The sequence below is a fragment of the Notothenia rossii genome (genome assembly GCF_949606895.1).
Source record: "Notothenia rossii genome assembly, chromosome: 5".
Taxonomy (NCBI): Eukaryota; Metazoa; Chordata; class Actinopteri; order Perciformes; family Nototheniidae; genus Notothenia; species Notothenia rossii.
This window is the reverse complement of record NC_136903.1, coordinates 69,329,653-69,351,003: the sequence shown is the minus strand read 5'-3', so window position 1 is coordinate 69,351,003 and position 21,351 is coordinate 69,329,653. Positions and strand designations below refer to the sequence as shown.

Below are 21,351 nucleotides of genomic sequence, written 5' to 3'. Positions count from 1 at the left end.
TTGTTATATTCCATGGAATGCTCTTAACATCCCAATAGCAATGAATATATGAAATGCTTTGACAATAAATAACTTTAAAACATTTCATCTGTGGAAGCCGTGGTGCTGTAAAAAGCACGACCAATAATTTTAGTCGGCCAGGCTAAAATAACTGGATGGCCTACCTGCCTGTCAGCCTTCCATCTGAGGGGCTCTGTAAGGAATTCTGAAGGAAGGGGCAGATTTTTTCCGGTTGTGTACTTTCAAATTCTAGCACACTCGACCTGGTTTCTCCATTCTTACCTATCCTACCTTTAAGCACCTCCTTACACCTCAATTACCTGCTTTCAAAGTGACCTATATTTCTGACAGCGGTTTAAGGCATACTTTTCCCCCGCTCCACCGGAGGGAGCCAGAGGTTAAAAACAAATACAGACGGGTAAAAAACAAACACGTGGGTCTAATCGTCCGGTTCGGACGACTAAACGAGCTTCTTCCTCCCCCTAAGCCCCGCCTCCACGTTTCCATGCATTGGCGCGCTTCGCCTCTGTGACTGGCTCCCTGCTCCTCCCCGGGTGGCGGTGACTCTGTAGTGGGCTGCGGGTGAACACACAGCAGGCATGAGTGCGGCGGGTAGTGCTCGGTCCGGTTCGGCCGCTGGCCCGGTCCAACAGGGGCTAAAAGAGGCTCTAATCGAGACACTGAAGGCCATCCTGTCCCCGGTTCAAGAAGTGCGCGCTGCCGCGGAGGAGCAGATCAAAGTGCTGGAAGTGACAGAGGGTGAGTAGCCAGTTTCTCAAAGCTAGTTTGAGGGAGTTACCAGCGGCTAGCTGCCCGGTGTCCGCACTCACTGACGGCATGGGCCTCCGCAGAGATAAGCACCATGCGGACAGCAGTGTGCTGCTTCCATCAGGGCTAACTCCGGCTGTGTTTGCTAAGCTGAGAAGTAGCTAACAGTCACGATAGTGTGGTAATTGTGTCATGTCCATGAAGGCCACATTTTAAGAAGTTATTTATTGGTGTACACGTTAGCTTCAAATCTCTTATCTTGCCTTGCTCAAAGTGACGCAGACGGACAAATCACAACTAACCGTGTCTCACAAGTGTAATGGTTAACGTTAGGTTGTAAGTATGTCACATTGAGCACATGGGGGACTGCTAGGACCCCGTCCCTTAAACAGCAGAGCAACAGGGTGGACTGGGTTATTCTTCTGCCTCAATAGGAACGGTCCGTTAGCTTTTATATCAGCGTATCACTGTGAGCTAGCTAAGAGATTCTCCCAGTTCTTCTGAAACTAAAGCAACAAAAACGGTTAGGAGAGCATTGGAATTTGACAACGTCACTTGGAAAAGGGGTCAGGTGGGTTGACAGCAGCATGTCCTAAACCCCCACCTGAGACAAGTGTTATTTAACCGCTTCTATATATATATATATATATATATATATGTGTGTGTATGTATGTATGTATGTATGTATGTATGTATGTATGTAAATACATACATATATATGTATGAACAACAGTGTTTACAGTGAGATGCAAACTGGCTTCAAGAGGTCCCAGAAGTTACCCATCACTTAAACGTATATAACAATTTTTATGGTCGCTATGGCAACAACGGAATGCCCGTTGACAGATTTTCCCGCGAAGATGTCTCCCAGGGCGGTTCTCCCGCGCCAGCCTCCAGCAGCATCAGCACCATCAGGATGAGAGAGGGCAAGACAAGACCATGCATACATAAAGTCCATATAATGTAAAGCATTCCTACACAAACATATTAATGTGCCCTTATCTGGAGACCAACTGAACAAAATGGGCTCTTTTGTTGTTGCTCTTTCAGTTCTAGTTGTTTTGATAGAAAACATGAAACAGTTGACAGCAAGTTTCTATGTTTTTTTATATATAACAGTGACAGAATGGGTCTGTTTTCCCTTGTCCCTGGTATTACATTTTTTATTATAGCATCTGGAGATATAGTTGATGAAAATCCTAGGCACCATGGAAATAACCTTGTATCTTATGTTAACAATTGGGGACAGTTGGTGTTTTGTGGAAATAATAACCATCACAAAGGATTTCATTTTTGATAAAGTCCTCAATCCAATAGGATGGGTACAGTACCTAGCAGCCGTAGCTTATGCTCCACTACACTTTCCATTGTCTGTCCTGCAATCCTCGTGCCCATGGTAAAAAGGCTAATTGTTAACTCTGTCTGTCGGTTGTGCTACAGCGTGTCGCAGCGATGCCGACCCTTTCCACTGGCCCCTCTCTAAGGCAGACGCTCTACAGGACTGTCAGCACTCACATTGTCTTCTGGCGCCTGATGTCATTTTTAGTAAAACCCAGTTAATGAGAGAGCTCAATGGAGCTGAGGTTGACGCTGATCCTGAACTGTATTTATCTGCATGCAGGTCAGGCCAGGTTCACACCAGTGTACGCATTACAGCTCACAGGCTCTTGCAATGTCGGTGGCCTTGGAACTTCATTATATCAATGTTGTCATGTATTGTGGTACACCAACTCAAAACACCTAGAAGTTTGTTGTATTAAGCTGCAGCTAAGAGAATTCTGCATGTGTGTGTACGCTTGTTTTAATCGGCCTACTTGCTGTGGCTTTCTTGTGTTTTTCTTTTTTTACTTATCACACAGTGCTTTTTTGTCATATTTATAATTAGCAGCATCCAGTTTGAATCTCAGATAAAATCATATTGTCCTTACAGGGAAAACTCAAGTGACGAAGAGAAAACAAATTATCTAAAACCTAAATATAAAAAAAAACTACCACTACCAATAGCACAAAATAAATTCAAGTCAAGTAAGAATTTGTAAGAATAAAAGTGTTGAGTCCTTGTCAATAGATTTTGGTAACACTGGAAATTGGAGAGGTTTTGAATTGGAAGGCTATTTCTTTCCTGTTTTATTAGTGTCTTAAAATCTTCATTGCATCCAGTGTAATTCAGTGTAGTGGAAAAACACTTGAAATGATTCCTACCTAGCTTCTTGCCTTAGTGAGTGCTCTCAGCCTACTCTAATCATATAATGTGTGTGCTGGGCTCATTTATTAATAATTGATTTTTGTCTTTGCTGATATATTTATGTTCCAGAGTTTGGTGTCCATCTGGCAGAACTCACAGTTGATCCTCAGGGAGCGCTCGCAATCCGTCAGGTGAGTGTAAAAAAGTAGACATTGTGAGCAAATGATGTCAGATAAACGTCTCCGTTTTTTAATCATGACCTGCATTCTGTGTTGAGCTGACTTCCACTTATTTTCAAACATCTGTCTGTGTACGCAGTTAGCATCAGTCATCCTGAAGCAGTATGTGGAGACTCACTGGTGTTCCCACTCAGAGAAATTTAGACCTCCTGAAACTTCCGATCAGGTAATTACACCTTAAATACATATATTTAGTTTGTTACTGGAAAACTATCCCTGTTTCAAAAGTATTGTTGAACATAATATTAATTTGAGTTGTCAAACTGCTGTTGCCCCGCCAGGCTAAAGCCGCCATCAGGGTGCTGCTGCCCAGCGGTCTGCGGGAGGCCATCAGCAAGGTCCGCTCCAGTGTAGCGTACGCCGTGTCGGCCATCGCCCACTGGGACTGGCCCGAGGCCTGGCCGCAGCTGCTCACACTCCTGATGGAGATGCTGGTCAGTGGAAACGTCAACGCTGTGCACGGGGCCATGAGGGTCCTAACAGGTATGGAATATTATAAACATAAAAACACAAAATCTGTACATCAACAACCTCCACAACATGAGGCCAACCCTTCAAATCTTGGTTTTTAGAATATTTATTTCTTATCTTAATGTTTTTGGATTGTACAAATATCATCCCAGTATTTAATGAACACTATATTTAAGGAAACCCTTGAGGGACTTTTTTATCAATAGAAAACACTTTTTTGTTAATAGATCAATAATTCTTACGCCAGATGTGAGAGTTTCACACAAAATACAGGATAAAATGAAGAGGTGATGACATTTTGGAAAGGCATGAAAAGTGTGACCTGTTTTTCTTTTTTTAAATGCAGCACTTGAAAGGGTATTTTGAGATGATATCAGTTGTTGGAGATGCAGTGTTAATATTTGACATTATCAAGGAATTCAAGCAATATCATTTGTGCCAAAAGATGAGATTTTAAAGTTACAAACAGTATTTCATTACAGGTCAAACACAAGGATTTGTTGGGAAAGCACTCCTGTCTCGTGCACGGCCTTACGTTTTATCTGTATTTTAAAGTTGTATTTTGTTTTCTTTAAAGAATAAAATACTTGACGTAAAAGGTCCCTGGAAGAAATAATGACGTCAGAAAACATATTTTAAATCTTTTTTTCTTCATGTGACAATCTGTTATTGCTTTCAGAGTTTACTCGGGAGGTGACTGACACACAGATGCCGCTGGTGGCTCCTGTCATCTTACCTGAAATGTACAAGATCTTCACCATGGCAGAGGTATTTCTACACCACATTTTGTTCATCTATTTTCCAAGGGCCAGAGCAGCAGTACTGTATTCTTTTACTTTAAATTGCAATACATTGATGCAACACTTCTTAGCTTTTTCTTTAAAAATGTAAATTGAAATAGTGAACATTTTCCCAGTCTAGTTCTTAGGGTATTGTAAGCATTTTATATTGTAATGGATACACACATTTTATTCCAACTACCATTTGGAACTGTGCGATGTTATGTCCCTGATAATGTCTGAGATGGTTCTGCTCTGCGTCTGTCTTATAGGAAGTTTCAGGTACCTTTCTAATGTTCCCTCCTTGTTGCAGGTGTACAGTATTCGTACCCGATCCAGAGCCGTGGAGATATTCACCACCTGTGCCAACCTCATCTGTGCTATTGAAGAGCATGAGAAGGTGAGTCATAACAAGACATACAAGGATATTTTCTCCGATATTATGTGAATAAGTATATATTACATGTAGTCTGAATAGAATATATGTAATTGACCTTGTTTTACTTTTGACTTAACTCCCTTTTTCACCCAATGAGTTGCAGTTGATTTGATTCATCATTTATAGTTTTATTTAACTTTTAAAAGTCCACATTTTTTAAAACTGATGACAGACATTGCCAACGTCTTGCCTATAACTTGTCAATAATGTGTATGTAATGAAACTGTTCCTGCGCTGTACTTGTGTGTGTGTGTGTGTGTGTAGGGTGCAGCCAAAGCGTTGATCTTCCCCGTGGTGCAGCAGTTCACTGAAGCGTTTGTGCACGCTCTACAGATGCCTGAGGGACCCTTGTCTGATAGCGGTCTCAAGATGGAAGTCCTAAAGGTGAGAGTCTGCGAGTCGCGTTCAAATGTCTCAAAGCACAAGTTGTTACTTGCATATGAGATAAGACAAGTAAGTTTGAACTTGTATGTTTTCGAAATTAAATGTTTAATATAATAGAATTGGGAGGGTTTAAACCCTCTTTAATGGTCACACATGCAGAGCACACAGCACACACAGTGAAATGTGTTCTCTGCATTTAACCCATCCTAGTGACAGGAGTCTAGGAGCACTGGGCAGCTATTGTACAGCGCCCGGGGAGTGAGGGGGGAAGGGGAGTGTCCGGTGCCTTGCTCAAGGGCACCACGGCAGGGCAGGAGGTGAACTGGGACCTCTCCAAGTAGCAGTCCACACTCATGGGCCATGCACATGAGACCAGAAGAGTACATTTCATTTTTGTATCACATGCACCATTTCAAATTATGTTAAATGCAAACTTGAAAACATATTTCATAATATTGATCAACATTTGATCCATAAGTTGTATTTATTAATGGTTGGATTACCCCCAAGTAAACATAGCCACATTATAGCTCATTAGCTTAATGGTACAAAAACACCTTACAGACTTCCAGCATAGTTTTTATTCCGTAAAAACCTTTGCCTGCCAGGGGAGCCTTTTGAAATCTACCTGCATTTGGGAATGTGTGGGTGTTCATTTCAGTGCTTGTAACGACTATCTACACTTGATGCTTTGAATCTGTATTTCTCATTCTGTTTTCCTTCTTGCCCCCAGGCAGTAACTGCGTTGGTGAACAATTTCCCCAAACCCATGGTGTCCTCCATGCAGCAGATTCTACCCATCGTCTGGAACACACTGACTGAAAGTGCAGCTTTATATCCTTTACCATGCCAAACAGCACAAGTGCTCATTTACTGCTGTCAAAGCATCTTTAAAAGCTTCTTTACACTGATAAGGGAAACATCGTTTTTCTGAGTTATAGCTACAGGTTCACTTCTTAATGGCACTTTTACTATTGGAGTTTGTGATCACTGATCCACCTCAACGCATAGGCTCATCCTGTTACATGGAAGTCACATGATTACTAATCCAAATCATTTACATTTTGGAGAGTTAATTGAATAATGGAAATCCTATGCAATGAGTACTGACAACTAGATAAAACAAATAAAGAGTAACAGTGTTTTTGTACTGGAGTATTCCTTAACCAAATGTCCACCTATGTGAGAACAGAAGTCAACTACACAGAGGAAGTGGATGACCCTGTAGACTCTGATGGTGAGCAGAAAGCTTTGTCACATTTGTTTGAAAAGTTAGCGACATTCAAAGCATCATTTCAATCTTCTGATATTTCTCTTGGCTCTTTTCTGCAGGTGAAGTTTTGGGCTTTGAGAATCTGGTGTTCAGTATCTTTGACTTTGTCCACACGCTGCTGGAAAACCACAAGTTTAAAAGCACAGTGAAGAAAGCGCTGCCGGAACTCATCTACTACGTCATCCTGTACATGCAGATCACTGAGGACCAGGTGAGGAACGGCTGGCAAACATCAGAGGACATTTTGGTTGGCAAAGATGGATTTATGAGGGGTAAAAAAAGTGTTGGTGCCATCTTGTTTTTTTTTTCCAGATCAAAGCGTGGACGGCAAATCCCCAGCAGTTTGTAGAGGATGAGGATGATGACACCTTCTCCTACTCTGTCAGGATATCTGCTCAGGACCTGCTGCTGGTGAGAAAAAAACCTGCAAATCTTATTGTAAAATTCCACAAATCTAACATTTTAAAGACCAAATTGTATTAACACATTTTATAACAGTTACATGTTAACACGCATAGCAACACAAACAATGAGAAAGTGCTAAAAATAAATTGTACCAAACACTGTCACCTGGTACTCATCTGAGTAACTCACTAGAAAAGTTATGTGCACCCCTGGTTATAATCCACTAACGTCAACAAGCGCTCAGGTCCCAGCTGTGCGTCTCAGTTTTCAGTGTCCCCTTGTTTCCGCTGTGCTTTGAGCTTCTTGCAGCGTTTAGTATTCAGCGTTTCGTCAGTTGGTGAAGTTTTTCTTAATGCTGTACATGTGTTGTCAAGTTAGTTAAGATTTTTCTTCCTTTTTCAAGTGTTTTTGGCACCTTTTTTGTGTTTCTTTTAATTGCATTGTTTTTTTAAACTGCACCGCCATTCTCCTAATGGAAGTTCTTTGGGCCGTTGTAATGCGTTGGCACCGATAGGCCACCTTACCTTTCTTCATTTGATATAAAATCACAGCTTATTTAAGTGTACAGCTGACTGAGTTCCCTTTTTAAAAATGCTCTGAGGCAGCTTTTCACACCTTGTTTTTTTTTTTAAACGAGGTCCAGCAACAGTCCAGTATAACAATATCTCTACACTTAATCCTGAAAAAAAACACGTTTATTTCTCTCCTTGTTCCTCTCCTACACATACAGCCTCCACAAACATTAGAGACATCTGTTGAACCTTGTTGCCCTAGTCCTTTAAAACGTCTGGAAATAGTTGTTTACTTTCGATGAGTGATGTTCTTGCAGTGTTGAATCATAGGGAATCTGATTAGTGCGGTCACTTGTAAAACAGGGGTCAGAAATATCCAGGATGGATACGTTTGCATTAGTTTCACAACAGCCTTTGGTCCATTTGGAGAGTGAGTATGATGATGACCTTTGACCTCTGCTTGCAGGCTGTTGCTGCAGAGTTTCAGAATGAGAGTGCAGCAGCTCTGGCAGCGGCAGCAACCAGACATCTCCAGGAGGCCGAGCAGGCCAAAAACAGCGGCAATGAGCACTGGTGAGTTATGTATTACATCTCAGTGTCTTTAAACTGTCCAATTTGAGACACTTTTCACCTGTCCAGACTTCTGCTTTGAGTCTGAAATATATGTATCTTTTTTTAACCAGGTGGAAGATCCATGAGGCCTGCATGTTGGCCCTCGGCTCTGTAAAAACCATCATCACAGAGAACGTGAAGAACGGTCGTATCCAGTTTGACATGCACGGTTTCTTGGCTGGTGTTATTCTCGCCGATCTTAACTTGGCAGGTGAGTACTCAACCGACTCTGAGAAATGATCCACAACACACATGAAAAACTCTTGAATCTACCATAAGTAGGAACTTTGTGACTGACTTTACTTTCTCTCTCCTGCTCGTCTCCTCTCGTGTGGTTCTTTGCTGTCCAGCGGCGTCTCCGTTCCTCCTGGGCCGGGCTCTGTGGGCGGCCAGTCGCTTCACGGCTGCCATGTCTCCGGAGCTCATCCAGCAGTTCCTGCAGGCCACCGTCAGCGGTCTGCACGACAGCCAGCCGCCCTCCGTACGCATCTCCGGGGTCAGGGCCATTTGGGGGTGAGCAAGCTGTGTTTGTTACTTTTTTTAACTGCTGAAACCTATACAAAACATCTTGTGTTACTTTGTTATCTATGAACACCATTTTTTTTCAAGAACCAGAAAAAACGGTATGGATGGTTCCTCTCTAACGGAATCAATTAATTCTGGTCTTTCATATAACTGTTGAACATTTTTAAAACCCCACAAATAAATGATTCCATCAGCAGAAATGAGCAACTTTTAAAGAGTTTTTAAATGGTCACTGGCTAACTGAGTTAAAGGTCCCATCATATGCTTTTCTGGTTATTACCCGTCCCCTTGTGTGTTATGTAGCTTTTTCTGCATGTAAACGGTCTGCAGAGTCACAAACCCTCAAAGTACACCCTGTAGGGAGTAAAACTCTAACACAGAAAAGACCTGTCTATGCTGCCCCAGAACGCCTCGTTGGAGATTTTTCTTTTTCCATTTTTTTCTTCCGAGGCATACTGACGTCACTAAGTCTGGAGCAATTGGCACACAGCAATTGGCACACAGCTATAGAACAATAGGCACACCCTCTGCCAGGGTGGACTCCCGAGCAGGTCAGGAGTAGGGATGGGTATCGTTAAGGTTTTAACAGTACTACTACTTTTATCGATACCGCTTATTGGTCCGGTCTTTTAACGGTACTCTTATCGGTTCTTTTGGAGAAAAAAACAAGGTAAACTAACTAAACAAATTGTGAACAAAACTAACATTGCTTTTTATTTAAATTAAATACATAATATTTCACATCAAAAGAAACAACAATGTTTTAAAGGTAGAGTATGTAAGTTTGAGAAACCGGCTCAAGATCGCTAGAATTTGAAAATACACGACCGGAGAAAATCTGCCACTTCCTTACAGAACCCCTCCTCCAACACACACAAACGCGCACATGACCAATGAGGGCACAAAATAAGTTTGTGCACAGATGGAAGGCTGACAGGCAGGTAGGCCATCCAGTTATTTTAGCCGGGCCGGCTAAAATGATTGGTCGTGCTTTTTACAGTACCACGGCTTCCACAGATAACATTTTGTTAATGGATTTTTTTGTCAAAGCACTTCAGATATTCATTGCTATCGGGATGTTAAGAGCATTTCATGGAATATAACAAAAAGTGTATCTCGAGCCGGATTCTCAAATTTACATACCCTACCTTTTAACAAATAGTATTAAATAATCTGACAGAACTGTAAACAGAAGAGCTGAAACTTTAACAAAATAAATAACTCAGTTACCTCTAATCATTAACCCATGTTTGTATAATTGAGTTAGCTCCGTGTGTTGCTGCTAGCGTACATAACACCTGACGTGGAAACGTTACTTGTGGATGGAGATACAGAGCCACTAGAAAGACAGTCGAAAACGTTGCATTTCTCCGTGACTTTTGGTTACCAAATGCTCGTTACCATCGAGACAGGTAAAGTTTAACCACTTTGGAGCGCGTTCTCTCCGACGTGTGTGTGTGTGTGTGTGTGTGTGTGTGTGTGTGTGTGTGTGTGTGTGTGTGTGTGTGTGTGTGTGTGTGTGTGTGTGTGTGTGTGTGTGTGTGTGTGTGTGTGTGTGTGTGTGTGTGTGTGTGTGTGTGTGTGTGTGTGTGTGTGTGTGTGTGTGTGTGTGTGTGTGTGTGTGTGTGTGTGTGTGTGTGTGTGTGTGTGTGTGTGTGTGTGTGTGTGTGTGTGTGTGTGTGTGTTGCCCCGCACACAGACGGGAGATAGAGATCTCTCGTCTGGACTGGAAAGATCGAAAATACTAAAAATAATCATAGTCGCATTTTGCAGTCTTTTTGCATATTAGAAACGGAGTTGGCGACACTAAAACTGCAATATAATGTTTGTGTAGCAACAATACATATGACATATATTTTTTGCATGTCTCCAGTACCGATAAAAACACCGCTAACGTCAGAGTTTAACGTTACCACGGTCTTTAATAATTCAGCACCGGGGCCCGTGTAATACCGGGGCTCAGTACCCATCCCTACTCAGGAGTCTCCCCCGCGAGCATCCCGGAGCAGACTCCCGAGCAGCTCAGGAGTCTGCCCCGCGAGGCAGGCTCGCTCCCGGAGCGGACAGTGTGAGGTGGATTTCCTGCTGTATTTCCCTGGATGCTGGATATAGACCAAGTGCCATGCCAGCGGACACCGCGGAGCTAAGTTCAGGCTGAGCTCCGCAATGTCGCACTAACATGGCACGCAGACCCCACACAGCAACCAGGAAACGACATCAGTAATCCACCTCACACTGTCCGCTCCTCAAGCCCCACAAGTCGGAGCAGTGAGCCCCGCAACGTCCCACCAACACGGCACCCAGACCCCACGCAGCATTCTTATCTGTTTGTCATCACTGGTGTCATTTTCTGGTTGCTAACAAACGCCATTGTAAAACATAAACACTGATATTCAGCTGTAACGGTGGTGGACTCATCAGAACAGAGTGGCCGAGCTGACCAATCAGAGCACAGTGGGCTCATAGGGGTGGGGGGCAGGAGCTCCAACAAGGCGTGTAGGACAGATAGTGAATACACATACTATACAGAGATGCTGTATAAGAAAACCAATGTGATTTTGGAACATTGAAAAAAAATGTAAATCTATTCTAGTAGACCTCAACAATGGAATTATGATCAGTAGAAATGGCCAAAACATGGGACGTTTTAAGATAAAGGTGTTTGATGGATACCGTCTGTTTATTAAATTCTGCTTTCCTCTTTAATCTCCAGGTACTGTGATCAGCTGAAGCTGTCGGAGAGCACCCATGTCCTGCAGCCCTTCCTCCCCAGCATCCTCGAAGGACTCATCCAACTGGCCGCCCAGTTCAGCTCAGAGGTTCTCACCCTCGTCATGGAAACCCTGTGCATCGTCTGCACCGTGGACCCCACCTTCACCACCAACGCAGAGAACAAGATCTGCCCCCTCACCATCGCTATTTTCCTGAAATATAACAACGGTACTGCTACAACTACTCTGACAACGTCCTCTATCAGACTACTTTCATATCAAACACATCATACTAACTCCATTCTTAATCTTTCTAGCTTAAATAGGGGATACTTTATCAAGATTTTTTACTTAAAATATGCTTTGGATACTTTGACATAGATTTTGAAAGAAAGCTTATTTGCGTTAAACCTTCTACATTCTCGAGTTTTCAGAAATTGTTCAATTTAAAAACAAATCTTCGTAAAAAATACATATTAACCTAAAAATGCTGAGCTCCTTCCTTCTTGAATTAGGCATCAGGTTTGCCAGCTTTCAAATAATGTACACCACTTCTATGTGGCATATACTGTTGATCAGCTATTTCCTCCTAGGGACTCCATTTTCCCTCTTGACACATACATGGTTCTACTGAATTTCGATAGAGATCCATAGTTTAATATGTCCCTTTTCTATCTTTGTCTCTGTCTCTCTTTGTATCTTTCTTCTCAGACCCTGTGGTGGCGTCCCTGGCTCAGGACATCTTTAAGGAGCTGGCACAGATCGAGGGCTGCCAGGGCCCCATGCAGATGCGTCTCATCCCCACGCTGATCAGCATCATGCACGCTCCCACCGACAAGATCCCCTCTGGACTCTGTGCTGTGAGTAGATAGAGGCACTGACATTGTTCATGTGTCTAGATATAGCACATCTAAAAATGTTACAGGACCAAAAAAGCCAAATAATCAGCTTTTGTCTGCAGGGCTATCTTGTTTTTTTAAAACTAAATCTGACCACTTTTCGTCCCCTTGTGTCTGTGCTACAGTCGTCCATCGACATCCTGACCACAGTGGTCCGAAACACCAAAGCCCCTCTCTCAGAGCTGCTGGTGTGCCAGGCTTTCCCTGTGGTGGCTCAGTGCACCTTACGCACTGACGACAACACGATAATGCAGGTAAACACACCAAAGTTAATTTTATTTTGCATTTCATCTCAACATGAGCGTAACTGTCAAGAGCTATAACTTAAATGAAGAAATACCACAATGTATAACTTATTGTGTTCACATTCATTCACATAACAAAGACTTCTTCCTAATTCTCTTCTGCTCACACTCTTCTCCAGAACGGAGGCGAGTGTTTGCGGGCTTACGTCTCCGTGGCCCTGGAGCAGATTGCTCAGTGGAGGGACGAGCAAGGCAACAGCGGCCTCTGGTACGTCATGCAGGCGGTCAACCAGCTGCTGGACCCCCGCACCTCGGAGTTCACGGCCGCCTTCGTGGGCCGGTTGGTTTCCACTCTGATCTCTCGGGCGGGTACCCAGCTCGGGGAACAGCTGGACCAGATCCTGAGAGCCATTCTGAGCAAGATGCAGCAAGCGGAGACTCTGAGTGTCATGCAGGTAAGGGGAGCAAAGCTCATCTGTAGCTGTTACTTCACCAACAGGCTATCTTCAACACCTCATTATTCCCCTTCCTCCTCCTCCTCCCCCTCCTGTAGTCTCTTATCATGGTGTTTGCCAACCTGGTGCACTCCCAGCTGGAGCCTCTGTTGGAGTTCCTGTGCAGTCTGCCCGGCCCCACGGGGAAACCTGCCCTGGAGTTTGTCATGACGGAGTGGATGAGCAGGCAGCACCTCTTCTATGGACAGTACGAGGGCAAAGTCAGGTCAGACAACATTCTCGTTCATCATTTCTACAACTATTCTCTGACATAATTAACCAACACACATTCAAATTAGTTATTTTAAGTCACACCGATTGATGCACCATCTCATTGGTTGTTTTATCATTTTTTGTCCTGCAGCACGGTGGCTCTCTGTAAGCTCCTTCAGCACGGTCTCAACAGTGACGACAAACGCCTCCAGGACATCGTGGTGAAGGGGGAAGAGATCTACAGCCATGAAGACGGCATCCGCACACGCTCCAAATCTGCCAAGAGTAAGGAGGCCAATGAGGAAGATCACATGACGTCCACACGGGGATGTTAGCATAGATATATATAAACACTAGACGACTCGCCCGCGCTGCTGGTCAATGGAGACCGATGTTGCCACATGGCGGCCATCTTGCCACAGGCAGCTCGCGCATTCATAACATTATGTGCACATTAGGTGCACTATTGAAATAACCGTAGCTTGCTCAATTTTCCACCAATTTTCAAACGGTTTGGTTTGTTATAAACATCTAATATGTAGTTATGATACTGCATACTTATCATTATAATCAAAAACTTTTTTTTTCAACATGTCTTGTTGTCTCCTGTATCATAGCCATGCTGATAACATTTATAATAAGCCAAACCGTTTGTAAATCAGTCAAGAGTTCGGCGAGTAGTTGTTGACTGTGGCAAGATGGCCACTGGTGAGCTACCCTGGCGACTCCCCCTTGAGGAGGGGGCGGCGCGACGACTCACGGACTGACGGACAACTTCTCACTTCAAAAAAGATGAAGAAATCTAGATCTAGATAGCAAAATAATTAAACAAGCGAGTGCCTGTTTTTCCTGGCCAAGGACAGGTTCCTTGACACAACACAAGCGTAACGTGTCTTCACGTGGTATATGTCTCGTCTGAAAGGAGTGCTGACAGAGAGCACCTGAACGCCGCTCAAGCCCTTCAAATATTGCAGTAACCAACTACCCATAAGGAGCCGTACACATGGCGCAGTGTTTGCGTGGCTGTGTCTTTAGTTGTAAGCACAGTGGCGATCTGTTGTTATTAGCATCTGGTTCGCTAGCTATGCTAACGAATTTAAAGAGCTTTTCTACAACCAGGTGGAAGAGAGCTCTCTCCTGAGAGGCTCAAATAACCTCAGCTCAGTGAGGTTAAGGCACACCTTGATATGATCATTATAGTTATTAATGAGACATTAGAGACTAAATGAAAAACAGGTATAAAATACTATATGACAGTAACAAAAAAGTTGTTAAAAATAACAAGAATAGAGTTTAAAAGGGGAGTGATTTGTAAAATATCCAAAAAGAAGAATCTGCTTACAGTTCTGTTTCATATGGGTGTTGAAAGATGTATCATCTCTTCATGTTGCTCTCAAAGTGCACCAGATTGATGCTTTTAACTTCAACATTTAAAAAAACATCTTCCCTGGGGAGCATGCCCCCAGACCCCCCTAGAGGAGGTTAGGTTCAATAATTTGTACGACCCTCTGAGGATGTTGTAAAAATTGAAAGGAAAAAGGTTCCCTTCCCCTGCTGTAAATAATAATAAAAACCCTTGATTTATAACTTAACATCTCTGTCTCCTATTGATCTGAGTATATTATAAAGAACAGTTAATTGAAGCATTATAGCACAGGCCTTTGTCAGATGGTTTATTACGCTGTTTCTTTCTGCTTTGAATAGTTCTTTCTTTTTTCACCATACCTGTGTTTGCATCCCTGATATATATATCTATGGATGTTAAGAGATGTACAGCAGTTTTTGTCTTAAAACTCATTACTCTTTATTTCTCCCATCACAGACCCAGAGCGCTGGACCAACATTCCTTTGTTAGTGAAAATCTTTAAATTGATCATCAATGAGCTGTCGACGGTCGTGGAGGCAAACTCCAGCAGGACGAACGCAGCCGACTGGAGTCAAGGTAAATACAAATACTACTAATGCATTGACAATACACACTATTGAGGAGATCAAACCTCTATGCCTATTTCCTGTAATAAATGATTGAGGGAAAGTGATACAATCAGGAATTTCAAACAATAGGCCAATCTTAATGTCAGGACACTTTTAAAGACTGCACTTGATTGCACCCTCTTTTTTTTCTTTTTTTACATTGCATTTTTATATTCAATAGACAAAAGAGCAACACATATGGAATAAACTGGAATAATTCCTAAATAACATTTAGTGAATTTTGATTTTCTGTTTCAGTTCAACTTTTGGTACAATTAGTTGCAGTGGTTTTTGGCATACTTAGCAGGTGACGCCTTGCTTACAGATGTCAGAGCTGTGTATTAACCTGTACACTAAAGAGTAGGACAGCAGACATATTTATCTCCAGCTGTTTGCCTCAGATTCCAGTGGTATGTGGGAGGAAGATGAAGAGGGCGACGATGATGATGATGAGGATGAAGGGGTGGCAGGGCAGCTGCTTTCTGATCTCATCGCCTCCAACAAATACGGTACGAGTAACTCTGCAGCTCCTCAAATATTCCGTATCTTGTCTTCAATTTCGGTTCTGATTCATTCTGTTACCTGGGAACTTTGATTCAGATCACTAAGTTTCAGTGGCTGGTTTGTTCCTGTTTTACAGATGATGATTATTACGAGGATGATGATGAGGATGATCCAGATGCCTTGAAGGACCCCATATATCAGATTGATTTGCAGGTACGCAGACTCTTAATCTTTTAGTTCCACGAATGAACAAATAACACCATGCTGGTCAGTCACTTTGAGCAGTGGATGTTATTTTCAGTCTGTCCTGTGCATTAGGTTTAAAATTAGGCTTATTGTGGAACATTAAGGTTTATTGAACTTTGCTCTAAATGCATTCTGGGAATACCCGACCCTTAAATAGTTGCAGCCATCAACACCATGGATGTATAATAAGAACTGGATACAGCGTGGGAGGCGGGGCCTCGTTCATTCCTATGAGAGTTGCTCATTGGGGCATGAAGACAAAATGGCCCAACTTTTGAGAGAGCAAAACGTCACGTATTCATATAATCATATAATCTGTTCTTATTGTGCATCCATGGGTAAAGGTAAAACTCATGTAGTACTGAACACGTCACAACATGAACATTACATTTAGCTGACGCTTTCATCCAAAGCGACTTACAATTACCAATTACAGGGACATTCTCCCTGGAGTAACTAAGTGCCTTACTCAAGGGCATACTAGTGGTGGTGTTCCAGGCGGAATTTGAACTCACAACCTTTCCGATCTTCAGCCCACCTCACTATCCATTAGACCACCACTACTATGAACGTGCCGGGCGGCGCGGTCCCGTGGGTTAGATGCGCGTTCATAATGGGTAGTTTATTTAGTTTTTAAAAAAGTCTCTTTTCCCGTGTTTAGTCAAAGGGAAAAAATATTTCCGGGCCCAGCGACTGATACGGAAGTGTAGTACCGCCGTTTGGCCACAACTAATATTTTCCTCAGAGTCCGGCACTTCCTGGGGGCTTGGTCGACACCAGCAACAGCAACCTAATGCCAGTTCCACCCTAACCCCTAGATTCCACCGGGTGCGTCGCGTTACGTCTGCGCCGCGGCGCTCGCGAAGATCGGCCACTCTAGTCAATGGGTGCTATTCCACCAGACGCGCCACGTTACGGCTCAGAAGCGTCTCGGCGCTGGGCTCCGCTCAAAATAGGATTCAAGTCTATTTTTCGACGCGAGGCGTTGCAGAGGCACCGGGCAGGAAGTGGACCGGTCGGAGCATCCGGCCCATCCCCAAAATAAACTAATTTTGCCGACCCTATCCCTCCGTAGTCTTTCAAGTAGGAGGAGAAATGCCCGCGTTCTCCTCCGGTTTCATTATGATGATGGATGCATTTTTTTACCACTAAAATACAGCAACACATCTTTGATTCATATCGTTTATAACTGGGATATTACAATTATTATTATCTTTGTCTGTACAAAGTAACCTGTCCAGGAAATATGCCCAAATCAACAAAAACTGCGAGCCGGCAGGCAAGACGCTCCGCTTCTGAAATGCTTCTGAAATGCTTCTGAAATGCGCCCGGTAGGGTATGACGCCGGAGGAGGCCAGACCAAAACCGCGGCGCAGACGTGACGAAGACGGACCCGGTGGAATCGAGGGGTTAAGCATAGACCCTCACAGTCTTCATCAAAGTTCAATCACCAGGCCTTGAAATGGTATACGGCAGGGTTCGGCAGCCCACGGACCGCATGCGGCCCTTTAAGCCCTCTGCTCTGGCTCCCTTGAGCTTAGACAAAAAATAAGAAGGAAATAAAATAAAAGTATTTGTAGGACTATTTATATTTTGTTTCATGGTTGAAAATGTTTCGTATCTTGTATTTTGAGGTGATACTGTGACACATAAATAAAAAACAAAACGGTTTTAATTAGGTCAACTAAAATATGCGTCACATCCTGCTACGGTCCCGCGCGAGCGCCTTTTCCTGCGGGTGAATAACCTTACCCCCGGCTCGATGAGCGAACTATGGATAAATCAAAGAAAAGTACCGGAGGAACACAGGATTTAATTCTGTGTGGACAGAGTTATATGCTTTCACAGCAAACGATGCTGGTTTACCGGTATGTTTGATATGTAGAGAGAAGTTGTCAAAGGTGCTGCAGCCTTTACGTATCGAGAAACAACGGGAACAACACGGGAGAGGAAGACAGCTGACAATCTTCAGTCATAATTCAATGGGGTATGTAATTTATTTCAGAAAACACTTTTTGTTATATTCCATGGAATGCTCTTAACATCCCGATAGCAATGAATATATTAAATGCTTTGACAATAAATACATACAAAAATTAATCTCTGGAAGCCGTAGCGCTGTAAAAAGCACGACCAATCATCTGAGCCAGCCCAGCTAAAATAACTGGATGGCCTACCTGCCTGTCAGCCTGTCAGCCTTCCATCTGTGCACACATTTATCTCGTGCCCTCATTGGTCATGTGCGTGTTTGTGTGTGTTGGAGGAGGGGCTCTGTGAGGAAGTCTGAAGGAAGAGGCATATTTTTTCCGGTTGTGTATTTTCAAATTCTAGCGCACTCGAGCTGGTTTCTCCATTCTTACCTACCCTGCCTTTAACTATTTTTAGGGTGCAGCTATATGTTTTATTTATTTCAAAGTGGGCCCATTTTAATAATATTTTTGTTCCTTCAAATGTGCAGAGGACTCCCCAAGTGCTTTGTTTAATTTATTTTAAAGTAGGCCTGTGTATTATTTTTAATTCTCCTTATAGGAGTTCTTTGTTTCTTGTTTGAGGTTAACAGTTTTATATAATGTAATAAATAGCCTAATAAATGCAAAAAAACTGTAGTTTTTGTCTGCTATAACAATAAATACAACTTTATTAGCTATCAAGCTATGAAATATGTTTTGCGGCTCCAGACAAAAAAATGTTTTGGAAAAAGGAGCAAAATGGCTCTTTTGGTCAAAAAGGTTGCAGACCCCTGGTATAGGGAAAAAGACACACATTATTGTGACATTACACATCTGGAAACAACACATCTCAATTAAAAAAAAAAAAAAAAGGAAGCCACACCACCAGTTTATATTTAACAATAAGAACTCAACTTTTTGATTTTGCATCTTATTGTCAATATCTTGAGATACCGGAACACAGATCTTCACAACACCAAGTCTTGCTTTTTAGAGAGGACAACAGACAAACTTATTTCTTTCTTTTAAGTCTTGCATAATATAGTGTTTTTGTTGTTGTTGCAATATGCCTAGTGTCATGTCATGTAACAACATTCCACTTTATAAAGAAATAAGTGATGAAAAGTCCAGCATTTAATAGTAGCTAATTTATTTTATAAACTTGAAAGCGTTCCTAAAGCAGCATGTGACCATGGCCAATATTACCAGACCCCTAAGGCTTCTCTAAAGGAACGGTGACAGAAAGCCCAAACGGTGTGAAGATTGGTATTGGTTTTCTGCCTTAATGGTAAAGCAGATTAAGATGCTCCAATTATACAGGGGGCTAGCCTGGTCGGATTAGTCCTTAAGGATAAAGCATGCAATTTGTACAACTGATGAATAATTGTTACTTGATTTTCCTGCATTGTCTTTTAGGGATGGGAACGATTAATCGAATATTCAAAATTATTCAGGTATTCGAATAATTATTCATGTGTTCGAATATGAGTTATGAATATATATTTTTGTTTGTTTTGAGTGTGATGCCTAAGTTGATTACATATTATCAAATTGAATAATTCATTGTGTATATATATATATATATATATATATATATATATATATATATATATATATATACGACAGTGCCATAGCTAAATGTGTTAGTTGACGTCTAAAGGTGTGTTTTGCTCCGCTCACCGGTCCCTCACAGCGGGCAGAGCTGCAGGTGCTGGTCTCTCTCTCGCGTCCGGTTATACTTCACTTGTGTTTATGTCCAAATCCATCAGATCTAGCTAGTTCCAGCCAATGTTATGGCTGCTGCCCCTCTCTACACGCAGATCACGCAGACTCAAACCTCATCTTATGCCCAAATGTGGCGCAGATGCACTCCGCAGCCGTTGCGAGGTTCCGGCGCTAACAGTTCATGAGACTGCTCCCCCACTCGCGACACATGAGTGGCCAGCCTAAACAACAATAAGCGCTGCTTGGCAACCGTGTGTGGCGGCAAACTACATACATATTTTGACTGGAGAGATTTAGTTTTACCGGTATTCAACATATTTTACCAGTCATAGTCCGGTAATTATTTACACTCTAAGAAGAGTCCTACACAACAGACATGGCGTCAAAAAGGAGTAATGTGTGGAAATATTTCGACCAGGTTAGTGAGTGCGGTGTAGAGGTCAAACTATGCCATATTAAACTTATATATACATGCTATACCTTGCTATACCCGCAACCTCCGTTCCAGCTGGGAGGGTCTTCTCTACAGCAGGGCTGATTGTGAATCGCACATGAAAGCTGTAGGCCTATAGCTGTCAAACTGTGATCACCAGTTCAATACATTTGACAAATTCGACTTGGTTTCTACACTTATTTCGGTTAACCGGTTAACCGTTTTTTGGGGGGTCAAATATTCGAATATAAATTTGCTTTCAAATTCACATCCCTATTGTCTTTGCATAATGTATTTTTCTAACAATGTAATAACAACTGTTGCCCTGCACTGTGTTTGTTCCCAGGCTTACCTGACAGACTTCCTGACTCAGTTCGCCCAGCAGCCGTGTTACAGCATGTTCTCGGGACACCTCACCTCCACCGAGAGACAAACCCTGCAGTCCATAGGCCTCTAGCCCGAGCTCCTCTTCCATCTGAACTCTCCTAATACTTGTGCACTTATGATGAATTTAAAACAACGTATCAATGGAAAGGAGAAATGGAATGAGCAAGGAGGGAAACGGGTTAAAAGAGACGTACAGCACTTACCCATAACTCCCTTTTTCTACGTGCTCACGGGATGAAGGATTTTGCAGATGTTAAAGCGAGGAGGTGAGAGACGCCCTGGTCTGTTCCTGGCGCTACTCAGAGGACTCGTCATTTTAGAGAAACTTCAGACTGACGAGAGCATTGGACAAAAAGCTTGAGGCTTCACAGTGGGACAGGTGAAACATGAAATATGAACAGACTATTTTGCCATGTGCTATTTGTAACTTAGCCCATTATTTTTGTCATTTCTGTAAAAAAATGAAACATAGAAAATGCTTTCAACAGACTACACTGATTCGAAGGAAGTCAAATAAAAACAATCATTGTGATATTTGGGGGAAGGAGAGAAATATTGGCAGCCTTTTATTCCACAAAAACGTTCACTGTTTCTGAGAGGAAATGAAAAGTTCTTATACCGGCTGTCATGTCTCTGGGTACGATGGGTATTTGGGAAATTCAAACTGTTGCCACGGTGATTCGCAGCATTGTCATTTCCCGTGTATACCCATTGAAATTTGGGGTGGATAGATTTCTAAATAAAAGTCCAGAAAGGACAATATTTCCAGATGTCCAGATTCCTCTCTTGTCTCCCCGAAACGTGAGAAATACTGAAATATGCAGGTCCTTTTTAATCACGTGTTCAAATAAATCTAAAACTTTAAAACTGTAAAATACATGTTATTTACATTTTTCTTTTACCTATTTATGGAAATTGAAAGTTTATTGGTTTACATGCATTTACATATACCGTGCGGTGGTGGCGAAGTCGATAGGGA

The 21,351-nt window shown here is 42.5% G+C and overlaps 1 protein-coding gene across 1 annotated transcript; it reads left to right on the top strand.

Moving 5' to 3' along the window:
* The first annotated feature begins 458 nt into the window (after positions 1–458).
* ipo9 (importin 9) lies at positions 459–21,142 on the top strand. The gene is made up of 24 exons (XM_079683732.1): positions 459–759; positions 3,083–3,144; positions 3,272–3,358; positions 3,474–3,675; positions 4,343–4,431; positions 4,756–4,842; positions 5,146–5,265; positions 5,999–6,099; positions 6,444–6,502; positions 6,598–6,749; positions 6,851–6,949; positions 7,922–8,028; positions 8,139–8,278; positions 8,418–8,580; positions 11,306–11,532; positions 12,015–12,163; positions 12,328–12,456; positions 12,627–12,902; positions 13,001–13,167; positions 13,306–13,439; positions 14,977–15,096; positions 15,530–15,637; positions 15,769–15,845; positions 20,332–21,142. Exons 1-24 carry the CDS (start codon positions 600–602, stop codon positions 20,440–20,442), a joined length of 3,126 nt encoding a protein of 1,041 aa, XP_079539858.1. The 5' UTR covers positions 459–599; the 3' UTR covers positions 20,443–21,142.
* The last annotated feature ends 209 nt before the right edge of the window (positions 21,143–21,351 follow it).

Coding starts and splice junctions, on each gene's coding strand:
- ipo9 (XM_079683732.1), top strand. CDS start 600: ATGAGTGCGGCGGGTAGTGCTCGGTCCGGTTCGGCCGCTGGCCCGGTC. Junction 3,145..3,271: donor GAGCGCTCGCAATCCGTCAG/GTGAGTGTAAAA, acceptor CTGTGTACGCAG/TTAGCATCAGTCATCCTGAA. Junction 12,164..12,327: donor TCCCCTCTGGACTCTGTGCT/GTGAGTAGATAG, acceptor TCTGTGCTACAG/TCGTCCATCGACATCCTGAC.